Raw genomic sequence first — 25009 nt, forward strand, 5'->3', positions numbered from 1 at the left:
ACACCATTAAAAAAAAAACCAAAAACTGAATTATAATAAAATCCTTTAAGTATAAAACTTGGCCATAAAATTACACGAGAATCAGTTGAGATCGACCTGTAGAGGAATACACCAGCCCACCACCATACGATAACGACCAAACGGTCAATTATATGAACAACAGTTTTTACACCCTGAATAGGTATTTTGGTAAAATAGACATAAAACATATGGTAAATATTGACTGTTGGTTTCTTTTTTTCTGTTTTCTTTCACTTATAAAGTGCCGACTAATCGGCCATTTTTGCCGACTAGTCGCCGACTAATCGCCGACTACAAATGTGGCCGGATAGTCGGCTTTCCCGACTAGTCGGCGACTAGTCGGTACATCCCTAAAAAAAATGTTTCTCCGGAGCCATAATAGCAATGTCGTTTACGAAACGTCGGAAAAATTTTCGAGCTTATTTTAAACTTAAGGTACCTATATAGATATACGCTTAAATTCACTTTAGACTCCGGCAGACTAGAGATTAATGCCAATCAAAATTTAACTAATCCTCATACTTTTGAACTGAAGCCGCTTGTTCTTTTCCTTGAACGAATCCAACACGGAACAAATAGGTTTCCCCGTCCCAATCTGTGATGTCTCAGAAGCAAATTTCTCCTTCGCAGTAGAGTGCTCGTAATGGGCATTGGTCTGCAAATTCGCGATGTTTCTTTGGTAATATGTTTGTACTTGCTCTTCAAGATCTCGGATATTAGAGCCGGCCTGGCTAGCTGGTGACACGTAGTTGTCTCGTACTTCGGTACGAAATGAGCTGGAATTAGTAGGTACGAGTAGATATTATTCGGTAAACAGAATTGATTTGAATTTAAGAACGTGGCCTTAGGGCGTTGAGACCCAGTCAGATTTCGCACTACTTACTTAATAATTCCTAGGGCCGCCACATGGCAAACTGCATGGCAAAGGATTGATTTATTTCGGATGCAGATTGCCTGACTGAATATATCAGGCGTTATTTTCACCAGCAAAAGGCAGGTACCTATACTTATATAATTATATGTAACAATAGGTACATAGAGCATAACAGATGCTTTCTACTAAACTACAACCAAAATGAAAGTTATGATAAGGAATATATTACCTTGGCAGCCATTTAGGCTTATTATGAGTGATAATTTCCCTAAACAGATATTCTTTGGGGAGGGAAAATGTGGAATTCTTTCTGATGCTTTCTCTTTCGTACTTAATTTTACATCCTTCTAAAGGCAAATACCAATCATCTGCTGTAGGTTTGCGAGTTCTCACCTGTGTAAAAATAACGATAATTTCAAAGGTTAGTACATTAACACCACAGGTAACTTTTGTGGAGCAACACGCAACACGCGTAGATGGCGCTATATAATTTCGTACATTTCTCTAACTACAGTAACTCTGGTTTTCAAAAGTTTACCTTGGAAAAGCCAGTGACCATAAAACAAAGTGCAGTATAGTGCCATCTATTCCAGCTGTCAAACTAGAGGGCAGCTCTGCTCTTAGACTTTATCTTCTAGAGTCTATCTAAGCTAACTTTGCACCAATTTGCACAAAACTGGTTAGAATATATGATATAACTTCATATTTTCATAAATGATATTATGGCTCCTCTACACGTTAGGCCAGCGCCGGCCACTCCAAGGGACGCAGCCATGCGGTAGAATGAGATACCAATATCACTTGCTCCCTCTAACACATAAATGCGTCCCTTGGAGCGGCTGGCGTTGGCCCATCGTGTAGAGGAGCCAATACATACCACACTGTGGCAAATACCATGCAAAGTTAGCTTGGTCTCACTCTACAATTAAACGCGAACTCATTGTTTATTAGTAGCATGTAATAGTTATTTGTTTTACAAGGGGGCAAAGTTGTTGTTTAACCGCTCGTGCCCGTGACCGTGCGTGCTCGTGCGTGGGTAATATTGATACCCGAGCAGGCGAAAGATCCCAAAAATGAACCACGAGCGAGAGCGATGGAATCTTGAGCGTTGCGAGGGTTTCAAAGCAAGAGGTTTAAACAAAATTTGCCCCCAAGTGAAACACAAAATTTTTCACCACATCAACCCGAAGCAAATAATAAATGTAAAATGTCAAACAAAATCAAATCCAAATGAATGTTATTAAATATTTATCATCCAAAAGTCAATTCTACCATCAAACATAAGAAAACAACTCAAAATTTGCAATTGATTACATTGCCTCACATGTGAATAAAATGCAACTTTGCTATCAGTTTTTGAAGTGCAAAGTAAGCCTTTCCGAGCTGGTGTGGTGAAAAGTTCTTTGTTGTAGCAAGTCATCCAGGATTATTAAAATAAATACAAGAATGCAATATTGTAGCTTACATGTTTACTTACTTGTAACATTACAATTATTTAACAATAAACACTTGATAACTCAATATCCTTAAGTAACTTATGTTTCAAATACCATATAAGAATAGAATTGAACAAAAAAAGCTTAGACATACTAGAATGTAACTTAATAAGTTTTATAACTGTAGCAAAACTCTAGCGGCGTCTCCTCCTTGGACGAGAATCATCTGAATTACGTGTCTCTGATGTATGCCTTCTCTTACGTTGATCACGTTGTCTCTTTCTTCCTCGAGACCTAGGCTCATCTTCTGAACTTTGATCATCAGAAGAATTCCTTCGCCTGCGCTGTTTGCGGTGTCTCTTCCTGTCAGGAACCACAGGTTCATCTTCTTGAGGTTCTTCTGACGACTGCCTTCGGCGTTGCTTATGGAATTGACAGCATTTGCATTTGTCCATATTAGGGACGAAATGATCTATTTTATCAGGCAAGGCCTCTACAAGTTGTGTCAGTCTTCTACTTTCAAACAAGACAAGCTCCGTTGGTGGTATAGCGTGCAAAGCCTCCCGGACTCCGATTTTTCGTGGCAAGAACATTTCCCTTCTATGTTGAATGACTTGAGACCGTCTTCCACAAACATATTGCAGTAAATCATCTGAAATCTTTTTATATTGAGAATCGGGTGATAGCAAAGCATTCTGAACAGTATTTCTCACTTCTACAGGTAAACCATCCAAAGCACTTTGTAGTATTTTCTTTTGTTTCAAGAGTCCATGGGTTATAGCTGCAAGAGTTTGATCAAACCTCTGCAGCATGTCAAATGACTTGCATCTGGGAGTCAAACTTTCAAGCTCATGGTTCACAAGCAATGCACAGAAAGGTGCTGTGGACTCAAACTGTCTCTTTGTGTCTGCATATCTGACGGTTTTCCATCGCGGGCCTAGTTTCTGTACCTCTTTGCCCTGTTGAGCCACGTCTGGGTCTGGACTGAGGATCTTAGGTTCGGACACAACAACATTAATGGGCCAGTCAAAAATTAATTCATGTGCGGGTTCCCTCGCTGGAGCATCTTCCTGATTATTGGGGACTTCATTTACATTAACAGCATTGTTTTCTGTTGTTGAATCAGCCATGATCTGGAAAAAAAAGAATATTATGTTTTACTATGGTTTCCATTATTCGTTTAGTAATAATTCTTTGTGAAATCTATATTTTTTGTGTCAACTGAGCTTTCCGAGTTCAATACAAAAGTTATATACGAACATCGGCAATTTTATACTGTGCTAGACATGAGTAGGTATAAAAGTACCAAATATTTTAACAGTTTTGGGTTTTGGCAATATTGTACTGTTCTAAGCATCGAAACAAACCTTAGACGTTACAATTCTTACAACAATGTTGTCCTTGATTATCAAATCATTCTAGCGTGTTCGGTGAAAACGTTTTATCTAATTTAATATCAAGAATTCAAGATAAATCATAAACAATTTACTTACCAATATTCGTTATGTTTTACTTATCAAGGAAAAAATTCTAATTAATAAATCATCATAACATTTTTGACCACTTCACAAATGATTGAATGAAATTGAACGAAACTTACGGACCGAAACGAACATGAACTATGAATGAAATGAACGAATGAAATAAACTTCCTGGAACTTCACACAGGAAGTGACCGATGCCATAGCTAAAATAATAGAATAGACCATTTTTTATTTACAATGCTGCCAACGTCCTAAAAATAACTTTTTCTCAAAAATGGACGGCAAAGTCGACTTTGCCGTCTAAAAAATAGATCGCGAAGCGCGTAGTTTATGGTCAATCAAAAATTAAAAAGTTAAAAACATTGCAGTCTCGATTTTGGGACTGCAATGTTGCATACAAATTCCATTATTTGTCGAGTTCCAAACTTTTTAAAAGTCGAAATGACCATATCAAATGAAGGCACAGGCCCATTAAACAGCCAAACAGATGATTAGTACCGCGACTATTTAGCTGTCTCAAATATAGATGGTCAAGCAAATCTTGTCAGTAGAAAAAGGCGGCAAATTTAAAAAATGTAGGCGCGAAGGGATATCGTCCCATAGAAAATTTGAATTTCGCGCCTTTTCCTACTGACAAGATTTGCTTGACCAAGTATAGGTTGGCGTATTTTCGGCAGAAAAATACACTTCTATTTTTTTTTTTAAAAAAATAAAAAGGCGGCAAGGGCGTTTTTCTGTGTAAATATATACGTAAGAACGTTGGTTTTATAAAATATTTCTATGATATTTATATTTCTTGCACCATTTTTGAGAAAAGCACTATATATGACTCGGCTGGAAGGCTACTTGCTGGCTTCGGATTCAATTAAACGGACTCCCAAGGTCGTCCGTTTAAAACGAATCCTCAGCCTGCAAGTAGCTACTTCCGAGCCTCGACAATAATGTACTATTGAGCGGTTTACAGATTGGCTAGACCAAGACAAATCTCAAGTCTGCATGTGTGATTTTGATAGCACACGCAGTGCAAGTGTTATTTTAAACGTCAAACATCTATGAAATTCTGACGTATAAATAACGCTTGCACTGCGTATGTTATCATTTGCCAGTTGCAGTTTTCTTTGTCTAACTCTACATATTTTACCACGATAATTAATTATTGCCTGTGATCTGATAACATCCTAGATTAGAATAACATGCACTGTGCTTGGATTTGAATAATTATGTTAAATCTCACCCAGGGCTCTTTGGACAAGGTGTGATAGGTCACAATATCTTTTGTTACTGATCTCCTGCCCAGCTGCTCTGCTGTATATGGCCTATGATGCAGCCGGCTCGTTGTGAGATAAGGGTCTAGGTATTTCTCGTATCCTTCGTATGTTGTGTCCAAAGGTTCTAAATCTTTGTGCCAGCTTGGCTCTATTAATGGCTGGAAATAAGTAATGAAATTATAGCGAGAAAAAAGCTAAATAGTATGTCAAGCCATTTCCGTCAGTGAAAAAGCGGCAAATTTAAAAAATGTAGGCGCGAAAGGGTAATCGTACAATAGAAAATTTGAATTTTCTAATGGCATGACAAAGTTGTTTGACCAGCTATATGCGCGGCGCGCGTCCAGTATGAGGCCCATTCTATCCCTTTACCTACGGGTGTCAACCAGAGTTGCCAGTAAGGCAACACCGCTGCAGTACGGGTGTCAACTATAGTTGATCGAAGTAATGGTCGTGTTCAACATTTTTTTTAAACAAAACGAGACCTTGTGGCTTGGTAATAGCGGTCATATTATGCACTGTGATTAGTATAGATACAAAGAAAAAAATATCATAATATTTCGGTAGATGGCTCTGACATAAACATAATTTTAAAATTACCGCTTTTTTGCTGGCAACTGGAGTTGACACCCGTACTGCAGAGGTGCTAATAATTGAATTCAATATGGCGGACAATAGTGTTGTTTTCAAATTTCAAAGACTTGTTGTCGATGTGAGAGTAAGGCGTGGGAGTGTTTAGAGTGTTATTTTTAGTGTTTTTTACCGTTTTTGGTTCAAATATTGGAATTTAACATGTTATGAAATCATTATTAGGTACTATTGTACCTAATAATAATTTCAGCACAATCATAACTTGTTAAATTTCAGTTTTACATTTACTAGGCTATCGATATATCGACAAATGTGTCGATAGACGCACATCACTATTTTCCATAAGTGGCAAATCGTTTTAGTGCAACGTTTTTTGTGCTTGATATTTATGCACTATTTTCATATTTATCGTTATTTAAGTGTTTGTTTGTGTTATGTATATTATAAACTAATGTTCTTAAACGTAAACTTGTGAAATCCGCGAGTAGTAACTTAAAAATCTTTAATTACTTAGTGACTGGTATATTGCTTGATAGCAGAAAAAGTAGTGAATATTATTATTCCAAGTGATTATTTATTAATTAAACACATTATACTTATTGTGTGTGTGAAGTTTCAAGTGTGTAGCTGTAATACTTCAAAAGTTACAAGTAAGTGAAATAATGCCTAACCACTGAGTCTCGCCAAAACATGCCCGTATTGGGCGGTGACGGAGCGATTAAATAGCCCGTAGGTAAAGGGCTATATGTATAAGGCGGTCTTCTCATTGGTGCGAGGAGGACGCCGCTGCAGTGAGTGAGCGAGACAGCACTATGCACGTATATCGATATCCCGCTTGCATACCAGGTCAGGTGATATTCAGGTACAGCTAGAAGCAAAACTTCATTTCCAGTTAGAATTTTACTTACCATGTCAGGCAGGCAAGCAGGATGCTTATGCTGGTTCTTTTCAGTAACCAGGGTCGGAGGATGTTGTGGTATTTTGTATGCATGTCGCATTTCCGTCGTGCCGTGGGTATTGCACATCGGGGGCTGGTCTATTAGCTTGAAAGTAAAGAGTCAGTTTTGACTATTATACCTATCTTCAAACAAGATAATATTCTGGAGCATATTTAAAATTAAAAAGAAAAGTCTGCCTCTACTAAGCTCATGACGGTGTAGGTATGTATTACCTACAGACTTATATGCTGTCGGAAAATTTTCAAAAATACGATAGTTGGCATGGAAAATTTTCGGAAACTTCTCATATTTTCGTATGAGAATCGAACTTTTCCATTTTGACCGATCTGTTGAATAGGTTGTACGTAAAAGTTTTTGCACAGTCTATCTGAGTAGGTACTTTGAATTTCAGTGTAGAGTCACCTGGCGTGTTCTTCATTCTTGGTTTCAGAATAAAAGTGTTTATGTATCAGGTAAAAATGTAAACTATACTGTAACTTAATTCATTATGACACACTTACCGTTCGACTAGGTGGATAAATATACAGATTTTCATTACAAGCCGTATGTTTGTTAAACCTACGCGTTTCTGGAGCCTTGTACTTGAAGTCCTCCCGAGTCTGTGACCGGGTCAGTTGGCTGGTCACATTGTAATCTCGATCGTAGAACGTCACCTCCGGAACTGGCACTTTCTGTTGTCAGGATTGTACATTTTTTATTAAAACTGTCGTCGGTGCAAAAAAAAAACGGATGGATAAATATGAACTTGCTATTCACATGATATATATTTAAGAAATTGAACATCCTGCCAGTGCATGATAAAGTTAAGTACTTAATAGCAACTGATCAATTTAATGATCCCGAATTCAAAACTCTGTATACTTGAGCGCCAAGAGGGTTAAAGCGACGTAAATACGTGGAACCTACCGCTAGCAACTACTATAGTAAAAGAACGCGCAGCTATATCACACCGCGAATATTTAACAGTTTATCAATTATTGAAGACGAATGCGGTAGTAAAAACATATTTAAATCAAAAATTAAGAAGTTGCTAAATAGGTACAACGCATGATTAAATAAATAGGTTAGGTAAATATTATATAAAGACAGCTTATACTGTGCTCATATGTTATCATTATGTATTAACCTTAGTAATGTAAGTTAGATTAAGGTACTAACGTTGAAAATGAGTGCATCATGTCGCCGTTAAACGTAAGTTTGGCGAACCTAATATAAGTTTCAAATGTACCATACTTTTCTGAAAAAAAAAATTAAAAAAAAAAACAACTTTGACCTCAACTTTTGTACCAATACCTATGTACCTATTGTATATGTAGGTATATTATGCAGTAGTAGATATACCTAAATGGTACAGTCAGCCAAGAAAGTGGTTTACCACTTTTCGACTCTATCAATCAGATGATAGAGTCGAAAAGTGGTAAACCACTTTCTTGGCTGACCGTACCATGATGGTACCTATAACAAAATTTTATTATTGTAATGCTTGACTGTGTTGCTTTGTTGAGCTTTATACTTTTATAAATTTCTACCTAAACCTCCCAACCCCGAACGACACAACACTCTACCACGCAAATATTTTTAGTAAGTACCTTCCTATATTTTTTCTAAAATACAGAGCATAAATAGCATAATTGTGATAAAGTCAGCCTCTCACCAAATCCTGTACTACTTCAGGCGGTGGTCGCCACCTTCGGCCGGTGGTTTCACTAGACTCCCCTGTATCAGGGAACTTCCTCACTCTTGGCTGAACGTGAACTCTATCCCAATAAGGAGGATTTACTTTCTTCGGATATTCAGCTTGCATTATGACTTTATTTCTATGTAAAGTTTGATCACGATGGAAAAAAATTAACTACTTTGTTGCCTTCCTCGTTTGATCAGTGTTATGTTTTTTGTTTGCATCCAAGCATTTGTTTATTTCGTTAGCAACAATTAATTTAGTAACGGCAATACTTGCCTTGTTGTCATAGCAACTAATAACTTAGGAAACTAAAATCCTGATCTCGTACGTATTTCACGTATTTGATTTAATTTCGTGTAGCTTATTTTTGACCAAGCATGTATGTATTGTATGTAAGTTACGCGCATAGGTACATACCTACTGTAAACTGTAAAGTGAACTCGCGTATCCTGTGACCCTTTAACAGAATCAGGTTTATAGACGTTTCTTAGCCAAGGACACCGGATTTCTAAAAACTACCCTAAAATAAATACTCTGTGGTGTCCATTTGCAGCTACATAAACATTTATTAGTTTAAGGATTAGAGTAATTAAAAGAGGCAACTACCACTAACAATAGGTAATAAAACAAAAATTATGAGTTTGGTAAAAATTCGTTTATTCTCCACAAGTGACTGAAATTGTTATCAAAACACAATACACGTGTTATTATGACTAACGTTAAAATACAAGACTGCAATAAATACAAAATGTGTGTGATCCACGTCACATAATAATCGCCGCCTACCACAGATAATAAAATGATGGTATCTACTGGGTTCTCTAACTACAAAAATATTGTCTGTGGCATTAAGGCAAAGTTAGCTCATCTTAGACTTTTAGTTTTCCGAACAAATACCAGCGACTGTTTTTTTTTTTCGCTAATTTGTTCCACAGACTTGCAACACTGCGTTAAACACATTTCCTTAAGATTTAAGTATAAATAAATTATATTACGAAACGCCTCTACGAATATACAAAATCAATACAAATCCTTACGTTACTAATACGAATTACATCACAGTTCATAAACAAGTTAGTATTAAAGAGTTAAATATACTTCAAAAGTAAAATATGAAACTAGAAATTTTAGTGAAATAAATTTTAAAACTCAAATAACAATTTGGTAAGAATATTAGCGTACTCAGGTTTACTTAAAATTTAGGAACAATTACCTACACATTCCTTTAAATGGAAAAAATATATAAGCATAAATTAATATAACACAAGAGAATATGAAAAAAAATATTTTATAGAAACGTTTTACCTATACATTACAAAGTCGAATCAAACCAAAACACACATACAAATTTACAAAATTTGTATTTTCAAGACAATGAATTTTGTTCAGTCGTTTTATAGGCATGTATAAAACATTAGATACAGTCGCCATCAGATATATCGGAGCGGCCGAGGCGCTCACAAATATCTGAGCACGCCTCTATTGTCAAGGCGATAGAGTGCGTGTTCAGATATTGTGAACACCTTGGCCGCTCCGATATATCAGATGGCGACTGTACTTCTTACATAATAAGATTGGGTAAAAAAGCTACATTATTAAATGACAATTAGTACGCTTATGGTTGAGTAGCATTTAAAAAATACTGTCTAAAGAAATTATGTACTTATGCATTAAGGTAAGCTTTAATGTTTCTAGCTGGGTAATATCGTTAGAAAATATCACTTTATCGCTAAGATGTTATAAATATAGATTATTTGTTATGCTATGAATGAGTATCCTGTAAACACGACATAATATATGTACTTATTGGTACTGAGAGTTTCGGGGTTCTATTTCACTTATCTATTGCACATTGTAGTCCTTAAGATCCTTTTCCTCGATTAAGAGATTATTTATTTGTCTTTCATCCCAGAGTTTAGACCAGAGTAAATGCATAGGGCCTTCAGAAATTACAAGTACCTAGTGTTGGCAGCATTGAATTCGAATATGGTAACTCCAGCTGTATGGATCATGGATTGGATGGATAGAGATTGAAAACTCAATTTTAAGGTGGCAACACTACGACTCACTTCACTCGCATGCACCAGTTAAAGCGTTTGTTAATGTTCCGAAAATCATTTACACAAACTCTGGATTAGAATCACTGACTACGACGTTACACAGGTTAACGCATATATCTGTCATTGTCGCAGTTTATCCAAAAACAATGGGTCAGACAGGGTTAGCATATTCGACCAGCTTAGGGGTAGGACAGTAGCGCCTGCTGTGGCCACGCGATTTTGGCGTCTATCCTCTTGTAAGCCAGGATAAAGTTCTGTCCGTTCTTCTCGGCCATAACTTCTTGGGGGCAGTCGTTCTCGTTTAGCATTGTTTCTGTAAAGGAAAAATTTAATTATTATTTCTACTCCTGTAATACAGTAATTTAAAAATCTATTATCACTTATTTAAGAGCATGATATTATGCTATGCATGACCAAAATGTTCCTGACGCTTACAAAACTGCTTAATGCATCAGTCGATACAGTGCAATAGTGCCTGGTTTGTAGCATTAACCACGTTTGATCGCGTTAAACTAATCCATAAACTCAATCTTATCATCGATTATAGGCTCAGAAACATCCGCATTCTGAACATCCGCAGTACTGAATGAATGTAATAAGGCAAATTAAAACTTCATGAAATAAACCAGATCTAAGTTACGGTCCGTTTTTTTAGCATTAGAAAGAACTTCGCAGAAGTAAGCTTGTGTCGCTCGGGTTTATGTAGTAGTCAGTAGAAAATGGCGGCAAACTTGAAAAATGTAATAGGCGCGGAGGATCGATCTCCCATACAAATATAACACATATACATATACATACAAATATTGAATTTTGTACCTTTTTCTATCGACAATGCACTCGTACCAGATTAGGTACTTCGAGTGAAAGGAAAAGAGAACTTAGGGTCGGTCGCACCAAATTGTTCGTATCGTTAAATAGTTCGCTAAATTTTTATGTATGGAAATTTTCATAGTGGCGCGTCGGGGCGCGCCGGCTGACGGACGTCGATCAGTCTGTCAAACGTGGTCGGCGCAACTGGCCCTCGGGGGCCCATTTCTCGAACTATATTAGACTAATATTATTAGTTCACGATCTGTCAAATCGTATGGGTCGCCATGACAACACACTAATTAATAATATTAGACTAATTTCGTTCGAGAAACGGGCCCCAGATCGGCACTCACCCTGCTCGTCGTGCAGCGCGAAGAGCGCGTAGTCCTGCGGGTTGGTGATGGCGGCGGCGTGCGCGAGCGCGCGGCACAGGTCGCGGGCGCGCGCGCCGGGCCGGCACGGGAGCGCCACGCGGCGGATGGAGCCGCGGCACTCGTCCGGCAGCGCCACGCGCACCACGCAGCACCCGCCCGCGCTCTCCACCGACCCGCGCCGCCACTGCACATATAAACATAACTTAGCGAAAACAAAACTATACAGGAATTTATTTTTCTCAAAAATGGACGGCAAAGTCGACTTTGCCGACTAAAAAATAGGTCGCGAAGCGCGGAGTTTATGGTCAGTCAAAAATTAAAAAGTTAAAAACATTGCAGTCTCGATTTTGGGACTGCAATGTTGCATACAAATTCCATTATTTGTCGAGTTCCAAACTTTTTAAAAGTTCAAATGGCCATATCAAATGAAGGCACAGGCCCATTAAACAGCCAAACAGATGATTAATACCGCGACTATTTAGCTGTCTCAAATAGGTTGGCGTATTTTCGGCAGAAAAATACACTTCTATTTTTTTATTAAAAAAATAAAAAGGCGGCAAGGGCTTTTCTCTGTGAAAATATATACGTAAGAACGTTGCTTTTGTAAAATATTTCTATGATATTTATATTTCTTGCACCATTTTTGAGAAAAGCACTATATATGACTCGGCTGGAAGGCTACTTGCTGGCTTCGGATTCAATTAAACGGACTCCCAAGGTCGTCCGTTTAAAACGAATCCTCAGCCTGCAAGTAGCTACTTCCGAGCCTCGACAATAATGTACTATTTCTCAAAAATGGACGGCAAAGTAGACTTTGTTTGCCGTTTAAAAAATAGGTCGCGAAGCGCGTATTTTATGGTCAGTCAAAAATTAAAAAGTTAAAAACATTGCAGTCTCGATTTTGGGACTGCAATGTTGCATACAAATTCCATTATTTGTAGAGTTCCAAACTTTTTAAAAGTTGAAATTGCCATATCAAATGAAGGCACAGGCCCATTAAACAGCCAAACAGATGATTAGTACCGCGACTATTTAGTTGTCTCAAACAGGTTGGCGTATTTTCGGCAGAAAAATACACTTCTATTTTTTTTATTAAAAAAATAAAAAGGCGGCAAGGGCTTTTTTCTGTGAAAATATATACGTAACAACGTTGCTTTTGTAAAATATTTCTATGATATTTATATTTCTTGCACCATTTTTGAGAAAAGCACTATATATGACTCGGCTGGAAGGCTACTTGCTGGCTTCGGATTCAATTAAACGGACTCCCAAGGTCGTCCGTTTAAAACGAATCCTCAGCCTGCAAGTAGCTACTTCCGAGCCTCGACAATAATGTACTATTTCTCCAATATGCTCGGAAATGTTCACCTTACTGTAGCAAAAATAGTACGGGAAGTTCTTCGTTAATGTCAAACTCTAACTAAAAAACATCAAACTATCGCTGTCCTGTTCTAGCGGACGGGAAGTAAAAAAACACTACAGTAATAACTTATTACTGTAGTGTTTTTTACTTTTTAACAATAAAAAACGCAAACAGCCAATTATATTGCCGCGAGCCGCTTCTACACGACCCGATCAGCTATCATTTCACGTGTATGATCGTGCGAATACTGCTTAATAAAATCAAAGATTATTTTTATATTTTTTTAAATCTCATCCGTGTTCATAAAGCTTACATAGTTTGTCAAAGGACTTTCTCAGTTCAAACATAGACAAAGAGAATCATACTATCTTTGTCTTACACTAGTACTAGCACCCAAAAGAAAAGGATGGGTGTAGTTTTCCTGGTTCTTACTGACTGAAAAGTTGGTTTGACAAACTATATTGCGCAATTATATTGAATGAACGAATATTGAATGGTACTGAATGGCAGAATAAGTTTGTGCCTTTAACTTTTAAAAATTAATTAAAGAGGGAAATTGTTTTTGACATTTTGGATGTGAAGGTTTGATTTGAGTGATGCTTGATGCTTAAATAATAATTATTTTAGCTTATTTCCTCGCATGTTTGGAGAAAAGCACTATATATGCCTCGGCAGGAATAGCAATTCGTGGATTCGTCTTCTTTCAATCGAAACTCATCCTCGAATTGCCCTTTCCCGGCCTCTGCAATAATGTACTATTTCTCAAAAATGGACGGCAAAGTCGACTTTGCCGTCTAAAAAATAGGTCGCGAAGCGCGTAGTTTATGGTCAGTCAAAAATTAAAAAGTTAAAAACATTGCAGTCTCGATTTTGGGACTGCAATGTTGCATACAAATTCCATTATTTGTCGAGTTCCAAACTTTTTAAAAGTTGAAATGGCCATATCAAATGAAGGCACAGGCCCATTAAACAGCCAAACAGATGATTAGTACCGCGACTATTTAGGTGTCTCAAATAGGTTAGCGTATTTTCGGCAGAAAAATACACTTCCATTTTTTTATTTAAAAAATAAAAAGGCGGCAAGGGCTTTTTTCTGTGAAAATATATACGTAAGAACGTTGCTTTTGTAAAATATTTCTATGATATTTATATTTCTTGCACCATTTTTGAGAAAAGCACTATATATGACTCGGCTGGAAGGCTACTTGCAGTCTTCGGATTCAATTAAACGGACTCCCAAGGTCGTCCGTTTAAAACGAATCCTCAGCCTGCAAGTAGCTACTTCCGAACCTCGACAATAATGTACTATTTCATCTCTCCTATTCGGAAAGTTGACCTTTCATAGGCTGACAGTCGGGTGGAAAATTGCATTTCCCACCCTAGGGTGGAAAGTATTTATTTTTTAATTTGTACTTCAAGCATCGGCTAACAACCATATCAGCTTCCGTATTTTCAGACTAAGTATTATCGAAATTTAATACCATTGCATTACATTATTAAACAAAATACCAGGTATAATTTTTTTTATGCTTGAATTTAATATTTAAATGTATGAAAGAAGCATAAATATTCGTTAATAAATCAATATAAATGAAGATGAATGTTTAAAATATAGATGGTCAAGCAAATCTTGTCAGTAAAAAAAGGCGCGAAATTCAAATTTTCTATGAGACAATATCCCTTCGCGCCTACATTTTTCAAATTTGCCGCCTTTTTCTACTGACAAGATCTGCTTGACCAAGTATACTATCATTACATTCATTAGGTTTCTTTTTTTTAAGGCGCGTATACATTTTCAGACTCATTCCAATTTAAGATCGGTTTGTCTATGGTTATAGATTATTTTTTATGATCGAAATGTAAATGGCGCCAATTCCAGTTCCGAATTTTCTTAACCGCAAAATATTTTCTATTTTCTTGTGTTTGACTTTCCTCATAGTCTCACTTCGTTCGAGCGCCAAAGCGTTTACTTTCCACCCTTGGTTAACATTCTACTATAACTGGCAGTAATCTCTTCAGCACCGCGAGACGGCGGTGGCGGGGTTGAGTTCGGCAGACGAGTCGACAGCGAACTATTTTCCATGCTATACCTAACTTTAAATATAGACACTTACCGGTGTTGCACTATCTGGCCCGGGTTCCGGTGCCAATCTCTTCAGTACTGCCACAGCAGAAAACAGCGCGGTGAGGTAGTATCCTCCCTCCCCAGCCAACAACGCAGCGGGTAGGAGGCCGGCCATGAGTTCAGCTTCTAGCTCGGCGCAGACGAGTCGGCAACGAGCCACCGTCCACGCTAACACCGGGAGGAGGTCGTCGGCCCCGAGCGCGCGCTCCCCACGAATCTGAGAAATCAGGTTGAAATTATAACACTCAATTGCATAACTTTGATCTGGTTCATTTCATAAAGTTTTAAGGCCGAGCCACACCGGCTTGCGTGTGCGTGACGTGCGCATGTGCGTGCGCTAAAATGTTGGAGCCGCACACGTCACGCAAACGGTGTGCATCTCTTATAAGGATCTGTATACTACAACGCCGCACGCGCACGTGCACGTCACGCACACGCAGCCGGTGTGCACAGGCCAATAGTTTTGCCTTATAACATTCATTCAATACTGCGGATGTTCGGAATGCGGATGTTTCTGAGCCTATAATCGATGATAAGATTGAGTTTATGGATTAGTTTAACGCGATCAAACGTGGTTAATGCTACAAACCAGGCTACAAGTATATTTATTGCACTGTATCGACTGATGTATTAAGCAGTTTTGTAAGCGTCAGGAACATTTTGGTCATGCATAGCATAATAATAATATCATCTATGTGCAGTATTTGCACGGTGGCGATGCAGTCAGTTAACTTTATTGGAGTCAACTAAGCGCGTATTAAAAGACTGGCATATCAAATTTCAAGAAAAGATTCACGTTTGAAGGGCATACATTTGAAGGTGTTATAGGCGCCAATGATACAAGTTAAATGGCTTTTATTTTAAGCAATTTAAAGGTTATCCCTAACTCACCCGTATCCCATAGGGGTGCATGAGTGTCTTAGCGCCGGTCAGTCGCCCGGGCGCGGTGGCCGACCACGGTTGACTTTTCAGCTAGTTAAATATATCACAAGTTAATCGTGGAATAGACGTCCAGTTAAAGACATCATTTCATTCATAACTTGTTAACGCCTCAACTTTATTGTGCAACGGGTTTAACTATCCATAAGGAATACTGTCGTCCACGTTCAAGGTAGACCAATAGATTAGATTATCAGGGAATGTAAATAATATTGGGTTGATGCGTACCGCATTGAACATAACAGATATCGCAGCGAGAAGGTTTTCTAGTTTGTCCAACGGAGAGTCCGCCTCTTGCATCTTCAGGAAGTGCTTCGATATCACTGCCAAAACCGCTGAAGACGGGACTTTCGTGGATTCCTGGAAGTAAAACCAATTATCATTTTACAAATTGAGATGAAAGAGTAGCCTTACGTACCTATAACGAGGCCGAAAGGCCTACAGACAGATCGATGGGTTTAACATTTTTAATAATATACTTGGTCAAGCAAATCTTAGTAGAAAAAGGTGCGAAATTCAAATTTTCTATGGGACGATAATCCTTCGCACCTACATTTTTTAAATTTGCCTCCTTTTTCTACTGACAAGATTTGCTTGACCAAGTATAATAATTAATATTTGAAATTACGCAATTTACTACATCAGGATTGGCCTCTCCGGGAAAATGTTAAGCAAATAAAAAAAAAACGAGAGTAGGTGCAGTTTAGCAAGATCTAAGGCCGAGCCGAGATTCTGTGTAAAGCCAAGGACCTGGAGCATCTCAAGACCCAAAACTAGAAGACAAGAAAAGCGTGCTGATCAAGCACTGTAAGTGTAAGGCCTGAGTGGACGCTCGAGTTGGGCGTGCAGCGGGGCGGGGCGTGCGGCGTGCATGTTAAACAAATGCAAACGTATAGGAGTGGCCTTAGTACACGCTGCTCAAATCACTTGTGAGCCCGACGCCACACACACATACAGTAAACCATCCAAATAACATCGGGTCCGTCGATTAGATTCTCTGTCCTACCTTAACGCCCAGCTGCAGCGGCGTGGCGTGCTGCGCGCGCTCGACGGCGGCGTGCAGGCGGCGCACGTCGGCCGCGTGCCACGCCGCCAGCAGCGTGTACAGCCGCGCGCGCAGCGGCCGCACCACCAGCCGGTGCATCACACCCTCTAATATGGCGTCCAGGTTCAGGAACTCCGTCGATTTCAACTGGAAAAGATTAGGATTAGTTAACCTTTTGTTCAACATTGGTGTCACGAAAGCATTGCCGGACAGCTGCAAGTCGAACATACCACTTGGATAAGTTCTAATTTTCTGTTTTTTAACTAGTAGATATGCAACGATTGTCAAACTCGGCAAATTCCTTATGGCAGCGGGTCTCCAAACTTTTTTACCTGAGGGCCATAGGTATTACGCTCAGAAAATTTCGCGCGGGAGACCTTGGCCGCGCCAGCGGCCGGGGGTGGGGGTGTATCAGGTTGCTGCTGTTAGGGCTGAACCCCTGGCTTGCGCGGATCGGACGCTTTGGGTGTCAGCGGGCCGGATTGGAACGCGTCGCGAGCCGGGTTTGGCCCGCGGCCCGGGGTTTAGAGACCCCTGTCTTATGGGATGACATCGGTCTTGCAATTCGGTTAACACATTCAGTGCCAGCCCGAGCTACGCGCTACGAGCGTAGCCGATAACACGGGAAAAACCGTATGTAGCGAAAAGCGCCTACGAACAGTGAACTCCCCTAGGGAGTCGCTGGCAGTTAATGTGTTAAATGAGTTTTTTTTTTGTAAGATGTGGTAAGATGTTGTTTTTGCCTAGTGGAGTTAGGTTCATTTACATTCTGACTGATACTAAAAAATTGGATTTATTACCTTGAGCCTCTCTTTTTCAACTTCTTTCTCGAACTCTCGCTCTCCGTGCTTCACAAGATAATTTTTCATTCCAGACATAAACTGCCTCATGTTGCGCATCATCACCTAAAAATAAAGAAATAAAATGTTATGGTGATAGTGGATTATTTACTTTTCCAAGATAGGAAAAGAATATGATAAAAGATGCTTAAAAGTTTAATAGCAAACACACAAACAATCTCACGATTCTAGGTCGCTAGATTAAATTAAAAATAATCTTACCTGTGGACATGTCTCCTTAGAGTCAAGAGTGCATGCGATGAAATTGTCGACATTCTGCGCGAAAGTCGTGCTCTTGTCCTGCGCGAGATGAAGAGCATAAGCGCGCAACGCTGCGCCCGCGCCGCGCGTCGAACGACCACCTCGAAGTGCGCGCACGCGACCCGCAGCTGGGAAAATAAAATAAAAATGAAATAGGTATGTATATTTTTTTAGTAGACCTTCAAGTCTAATATATCTATATCTAATACCTTTAAACAAGCAATTCTTGTTTATTTATTTATTTATATATATATTTCGGCGACCTCGGAAACGGCTCTAACGATGTCGATGAAATTAGCTATATAGGGGTTTTCGGGGTCGAAAATCGGGTGAGCTTCTTTCAATCAAAACCGATAGTACTCGAAACCAACTTTTACATAAATATACAAATCTTGTATATCCATATCCCGATAGGCATTTGTTGATTTGAGTGAAAATGACAAAAAACAGGTTTGTAGATGGGTATAAGTAATATAAGAACTAAATATTATAGTGACCCAAGTGACCCAACTTTGTGTCCTGATTTTGTATTATCAAAATTGTTAGATCCGTTTTAAAGGTCCCAATTCACGTGAGTAAATAAATATTATCAATTTCTCAATATTGTGATATCCTGTTGGCGTTGGGACCACGATATACAACGAAACGAATACGCTTTTTTAATAAAAAAAAAAACAAAATATGTGATGATTTTTGAATGAATTAGGTAATAGTGTAGTTGAATCGGTAATTAACCCTTTAACCGCCAGAGTCTGATATATAAGACATTACATATCGAGCTCATTTCGCCACAGTCTGATAAATAAGACAAAGATCTGATTTGGTTTTTACAACACATTTATAACTCCCGTAACTATGCCAACCTTACTCTGCGTGGTACAATTACTGACTGTGGCGACACGAGCACGCTCGATCAAAAATTGCTGGCAGTTAAAAGGTTAAAGGTAAACTAATCAGTGCTTTAAGCATACTAAGGGTTAAACAATATAAGAAGTTTAATTGGGATATATTATCAGAATATTTAAAAAGAAAACTGCAACACTGTATATGAGTATATTACATAAAATAATTACATAAGACATCATGATTGCGCGTTTTTATGTTATTATTACAAATCCTTTGTAAACTAACCCCCTTATTCATAAACGTTTACTAAAGTTGACAAGCCGATAATAATCGTTTGTCCCTTTCCATCATACCAATACGTCGGAAAGCGACAAACGATTATTATCGGTTTGTCAACTTTAGTAAACGTTTATGAATAAGGGGGTAAGTAATTACTATAATTAGCAGCAGTTTTGATACCTTGATAAGATAAAGTAAACAACGTATGACAATCATTGAGCTTGTTAAGACTAGAATAGCACGTGGAGTAATGAATTAAGTATACCTAAATATCTATCATCATTAGATTATATTTAAAGCCGGATACTCATTAGCGAGCCGTAACCGTAACCGTGGCATGTACTGTAACCAAAAAAACATAGTGTGTACGTGGTTCGCAGGTTTGCGCAAACCCGTGCAACGGTTACAGTTACAGCTCGCTAATGAGTATCCGGCTTAAGATGTCAGAAACATGATTGAGGAAAGCGAATACCTATTGGTATAACGTGGCTCTTTCGTGGCACAAGTAAAATATATTATGTATTTTTATTTAAAAGGAGTATTCAAGGGAATGTTGGAAAAACAAGGCACGATAAATTTGATACGTTGAATCGGATATTAATTATTTAAAACATATATATATATATATATATATACACGTAACTTAATGTAAAAAAATACTAAAGTTACGTAATAGTTAGCTAGTTACCTACTCATGTTAAAAAATAATTAATAAATGACCTAAATGAATTGCATTCATGCGTAGGAATAATGGAATTTTAGTTATCTAACTTCTAGACCCCACAATGTCGCAATATCCTTGATATACATAATTTAAATTTATGCCATCTGTTGAAAATGTAGGACGAAATGACTAATGATTATGATATCAGCTATTTAAATACATAATTGTATTGAAATGCTTTAATTATCATTAATGCTGCAAAATGTATTAAACAATTACAACGTATCTAGTGTGCAAATGAGTAATGCCCGAATGGCAGACTTGGTTTATTGTTATTAAGACTTAGTTTATTGTTATTAAAGTTAAATGGAGTGTTAAATTTGTAGTTTATGATAAGTGTTTAGAAAATTGATTGTTGCATTTAATACATAGTTAGACAACCGGAAGACATATTCAAATAGGTGATATTTGAACAAAGATAATGTTACTTTAATTAGGTTTACATTAGATAATTATTTCACGTGAAGAAGTACGTTAACCTTTAGATACCTAAACGTGTAGAAATTATATCTAATATTTGTAAATGCTCTACTAGATACGTTGAGGTAATATTAGGTTTAAAACGGTCACTGAACCTACTATTTAAAGGCCATAGATTTAACGCAGTTGATTCCTAAATGTATGATTAGGTATTCCACATATCATAAGCCATCATGGAGGAATAAGTAGTTATTCAGAAATTATAGTTACCTACACAAATAAGCTTTAGTGCAGGTGGATGTCATCAATTGTTCATGTTCATCTTCAATCACATTATTTTTGGACTGCTTAGCACAAAACTTGCATTTAAATCTCCTACAGACGCCACAAAAGAATCTAATGACAGCTTTAAGGAAACGACGGAAAGGGTTAACTCCTTTCATCTTCGTCTTTTGTTCAGGCTTTTTGAGATCCTTGCAATGGCACTGCGGTGGTGTCGCCACGATAACCGCTTTTCGCTTGTTAACATTTTTCTCAGCTAAAGATTTACAGAGCTGCGTCAAAGCGCTGGACTTGGCCAAGCGGTGCTGGAACTTAGGCTCATGCAATTGTTCATAAGTAGCGAAAACCCAATCGCTCTCCATAGCAAACTCTTCTAACGAGTCGGTACGGAAGTTTCTCATCGTTGTCAAAGCCACCACTCCATCACACGGCTCTGAAGCTCCAAGCGCTTCCGAAGCTTCTGAACTCTGTGGCATAAAATTACTAAGTGAGTCGAGCTTCTGTTTACTGGAACTTGGTTTGTCAGGTGATCTTGCGGATTTTCCGCGAAACAATTTTTTTAGCCACTTCATGTCGATCGCGATATTTTCGCGCGCTAAAACGTGTAAAATAACGGTAACTGCACACACGAGCGTCGCGTCGCCGCGAGTGAGAACTACTGAATGTATCTGGTTGTGAGTAAACCCACGGCACGCGTAGACCTTTACCCTTTATCCGTTAGTAATGTTATTTACACTGCAAATGTGTAGTAAGTTAAGCTTCCCGGCGTACATTTCGTTATCTGCATGTAATGATAGCTGCTGAACCATTGTTGTAATTGATTTTAATTTATTTATCGTTCAAAGTTTATCGGGTTGGTAGTCACACCCGTAGTAAGTGACATATTTATAAGTACCTACGTCATGCACATGTGTGAGCTAACAATGTAATGACGCCGTATGATATACCTAATGTAAGCATAGCTAATAGAATTAAGATTCAATTGAGACATTCTTGTTAGGTACCTGATGATAATCATGTACCACTATCATAAGCAAAGTTTTAGAGCGAAGCCTGCTTCCCGTATACCCACTATTCTTACTCCCAGGCTTCCGTTTTGGTTTTATAGAGCCAGAAAATGGGTCAAACCTTTGCATAAAAGCAAAAACTAAACGTGCACCTAAAGGGGTTTCGAAAAAACTACCTTCCAGCTTTTATGGTAAAAAAGTTTGAGAACCAGAATTATTGCAGTGGCATTATGACTATAATAGGAGACCGTACTAATAATAATATACCGAAAATTAAGGACATCGGTGAAATTACTGCCCACAATTTCGTTACAGATCAAAACGTCAGTGCCGGTTTTTAGCCGATATAGTTGACGACTAGAAATAAACTGCATCACCGAGAAGGTAACTTAATTGCATTTAATATTTGCTTTTTCCAGACTTCTTGTTCCCTTGGCACATTTATGTCAATTATAGCATATAGCGAAGAAGCCAGGGCTCGGAACCGGTATTTTTCAAAAACCCCGAAATAGACCAATATTTTGAATTATTTTATGCTTTTTACGTAAGACTGGATTATGATGTATTTAGGTAACGAATTTGTGTTATCAGATTGTCCAATTAAAAAAGAAATAATAAACCAAAGAACGAAAAAGAACGTAATAATACCGGTATTTTTGTATGGAGCAAATACCGGTTTCCGAGCCCTGGAAGAAGCTAATCCTTATTTACTGTATTTATCACAATTATAGTTTACACACAGACAGTCTGAAGGTAACTGGGGCATGTTTGTTTTAAAGTAAGTACCTAAGGAGTCCATGCATTATTTTCCCTTTCAACTGTGAAATATCGGCTTAGGTATAGGTACGTAATGTGTAACTTGCGTAAGTATAATTCGTAAGGTCTTACCTAATAGGGGATCTAATCGATCCCTAAAGCTCTTAGCCCGCGTCGCCTCCAAAGGCGCTCGTCTCGGGATAGGGGACTCCCATTCGCAAGGCTCGTCCTGTAAAAAAACAAAGGTCTTAGGTGGAAACCGACTTGTAACATGTCGGCGTTACAACTCTACGATTAACTACAAGAGTGAGCCACTGAACCGCTCCACTCGGCTGTAAATTTTTTCGCGAATCTTTTTTTTTAAAGGTTCGGTCAGTCAATTCAATATTACAAGCGAACGTTTCATTTGAGAAATGAAGCATTCTTAACCGTCTAGCCCAGTTCATGTCACAAAATTGAAGTTGTTTAAATTTGAAGTTTAATAACTGGTAATAGAGTTTATAGCGTTATATGCACTAGGCTAGGGCTTTGTATGCACTAGAGACGTAAGCAGGGTGATCACAACAAGTATTTAACGCTTTGAACGAAACTTACCATATCAAGGGATTGAGGACCGTTGCAGGGCAGAAGTCCATCCCATTGTGCGCTATCCCAAGGCTCTGAAAAAACTGTGCCGTCATCGCTTGCCTGAAAGAAAAAGGTTTTTTTATCCTGTGCGGTTATAAAAAAAAAACAAATAATAATAGTTAATGTGTCTGCTATTTTATTATTGAAAAAAAAAAACAAATACCAGAGAGAAGCTTTTGTTCCCGAGAATATACTATTCATAAGTAATGCCAATATTCTTCACTGTCCCTTACAACAATAGCATAATTATTAAATTATATTTATGACTACCTATTACGTACGAGTGCAGGTACAGTCGCCATCAGATATATCGGAGCAGCCAAGGTATTCACAATATCTGAACACGCACTCTAACGCCTTGACAATAGAGGCGTGCTCAGATATTTGTGAGCTGAGCCTTGGCCGCTCCGATATATATGATGGCGACTGTACGAGTAGGTATCTACCTGTTCGGATAACGGTCTGAGATCATGTACATTGTCATAGCAGGAGGCGCGCGGCGGAGGGCGCTCCTCGGGTAGCGCCACTGGTTCCGAGTTCAGATGCAGCTCGGGAAACCTGCATAAAACAAGGACAACGATGAAATTTAGATCATCTTGAGTGTTGTCGTGGATTTTTCGCCACAGCTCGAAAAAGGACCAGATTGGCAACTCATTAATACAATCATTGAGGCATTCGTTTTTATGAAAGCAACTGACCTAACCTAACCCATATGGGAAATTATTAAGGAATCGGTTTCACCAAAAGGCGAAAAGTATACGTAAACATCAAGTGATATCACTAGGTACTGAATTAATAACTTTGAATTTGTAAATGTAAAGGACAATCGCAATGCAATTATAGCCAGTACCACTCAGATCGATTGGCACCTTATTCCTTAAAATTCGCTCAGAAGTTCCGAACACACCTTGCACGCAGTCGGGCAAAACTGGTTGTTAATTTTTTAAATCAAGGTTTATAAAGAATGCTATGTCATTCACAGAAAATCTACAGTGTCTGACAGCAGGAAAAAAATTTCATGGGTAATCTTACCTTTGAGCAACAACCTGATGCACAGTCAAATGCTGCGCCCCATCGTCCACTCCGCTCAACCTCGTCTCCTGCTCGGCCAGCGATGGAAACGTTCCGCTTTCGCTGTTCGAACCTTCGTCGTTCTTGTCTGCAATCGAGAGAGAAGCCAATTAATAAAGAGTGTTAACCTCCGTACAACACCGCTGCCGATTATTCTAGAGGGCACAAATATTCGTATTGTCAAAGTCGCAGAAGCATTTAGGCTATGGCCGTTCTCATCCACATACTGATGCATAAACCCGGCAACCTTCAAATCAAGAGTGAACAGGCACCTTCTGGGCGAGCTCGCTCCATCGTAGGCCACGTCTACGCCTCGGCTAGTCTGTGGCCATGAGTAAGCCCATTCATAATAAAAAATAAAATAAAAATAAAATTCCAGCTAGCGTCCTCAGTCCACGTATCCAATTTGTCCGAAGGTGGCTTGTTGGCGACGCGCAGCGGCTGCACTAGTTGATACTCGGATTATTTCGGATAGAGTCCAGCAAACCCCATATGCTTGAGAAGAAACTCACTAATGAATTCCCAGCTGGCGTCTACAGTCCACGTATCAGTTTTGCCCGAAGGCGGCTTGTTGGCGACGCGCGGCGGCTGCACTGGTTTAATCTTCGGCTTACTCCGGAGAGATACTAGGTTGTCCACCGACGTTGAAGTGTTTGGCGATGAAGCTGGAATGGATATTGATTTCTATTAAAATCTGTTAAGGCTTATATGGGTTGTAGGGATAATACTGGGAAAGCAGTAGCCCTGTTAATTACTATTATCAGGTAGGTACATGATAAAACAAAAAACCCATGATTATCTTTGTATCAAGGTGATATTGACCTCTCGTATCCCGAAGCGACGAATTAATTTTTCACTGGCCACCAGATA

General features: G+C 38.6%; 3 protein-coding genes across 10 annotated transcripts in view; all 3 read right to left on the reverse strand.

Moving 5' to 3' along the window:
- Window positions 1–526: 526 nt before the first annotated feature.
- On the reverse strand, window positions 527–8434 carry LOC134671595 (uncharacterized). Its single transcript, XM_063529454.1, has 6 exons — window positions 8285–8434; window positions 7131–7301; window positions 6580–6714; window positions 5050–5241; window positions 1125–1288; window positions 527–809 (listed from the first exon to the last, which is right to left on the reverse strand). Exons 1-6 carry the CDS (start codon window positions 8432–8434, stop codon window positions 527–529), a joined length of 1095 nt encoding a protein of 364 aa, XP_063385524.1.
- LOC134671380 (uncharacterized) lies at window positions 2348–3945 on the reverse strand. The gene is made up of 2 exons (XM_063529219.1): window positions 3825–3945; window positions 2348–3464 (listed from the first exon to the last, which is right to left on the reverse strand). The coding sequence occupies exon 2, from the start codon at window positions 3459–3461 to the stop codon at window positions 2526–2528; it is 936 nt and encodes a 311-aa protein (XP_063385289.1). The 5' UTR covers window positions 3462–3464; window positions 3825–3945; the 3' UTR covers window positions 2348–2525.
- Window positions 8435–8944: 510 nt separating the features above from the next.
- Window positions 8945–25009, reverse strand: part of LOC134671400 (protein sprint) — a 282803-nt gene continuing 266738 nt past the window's right edge. For 7 of the 8 annotated variants that reach the window (XM_063529246.1, XM_063529245.1, XM_063529243.1 and 4 more), the window contains 13 exons: window positions 24652–24804; window positions 24101–24227; window positions 23515–23626; window positions 23036–23128; window positions 22574–22670; window positions 18089–18255; window positions 17828–17932; window positions 16989–17174; window positions 16211–16342; window positions 15935–16015; window positions 15033–15260; window positions 11535–11739; window positions 8945–10684 (listed from right to left, as the gene is read on the reverse strand). In XM_063529246.1, the coding sequence (XP_063385316.1) occupies window positions 10551–10684; window positions 11535–11739; window positions 15033–15260; window positions 15935–16015; window positions 16211–16342; window positions 16989–17174; window positions 17828–17932; window positions 18089–18255; window positions 22574–22670; window positions 23036–23128; window positions 23515–23626; window positions 24101–24227; window positions 24652–24804 (1820 nt within the window). In that variant the 3' untranslated portion in view covers window positions 8945–10550. The remainder of the gene's footprint in view (window positions 10685–11534; window positions 11740–15032; window positions 15261–15934; window positions 16016–16210; window positions 16343–16988; window positions 17175–17827; window positions 17933–18088; window positions 18256–22573; window positions 22671–23035; window positions 23129–23514; window positions 23627–24100; window positions 24228–24651; window positions 24805–25009) is intronic. The other variant, XM_063529244.1, reaches the window with a different exon arrangement.

This window comes from Cydia fagiglandana, chromosome 15 (genome assembly GCF_963556715.1).
Source record: "Cydia fagiglandana chromosome 15, ilCydFagi1.1, whole genome shotgun sequence".
Classification (NCBI taxonomy): domain Eukaryota; kingdom Metazoa; phylum Arthropoda; class Insecta; order Lepidoptera; family Tortricidae; genus Cydia; species Cydia fagiglandana.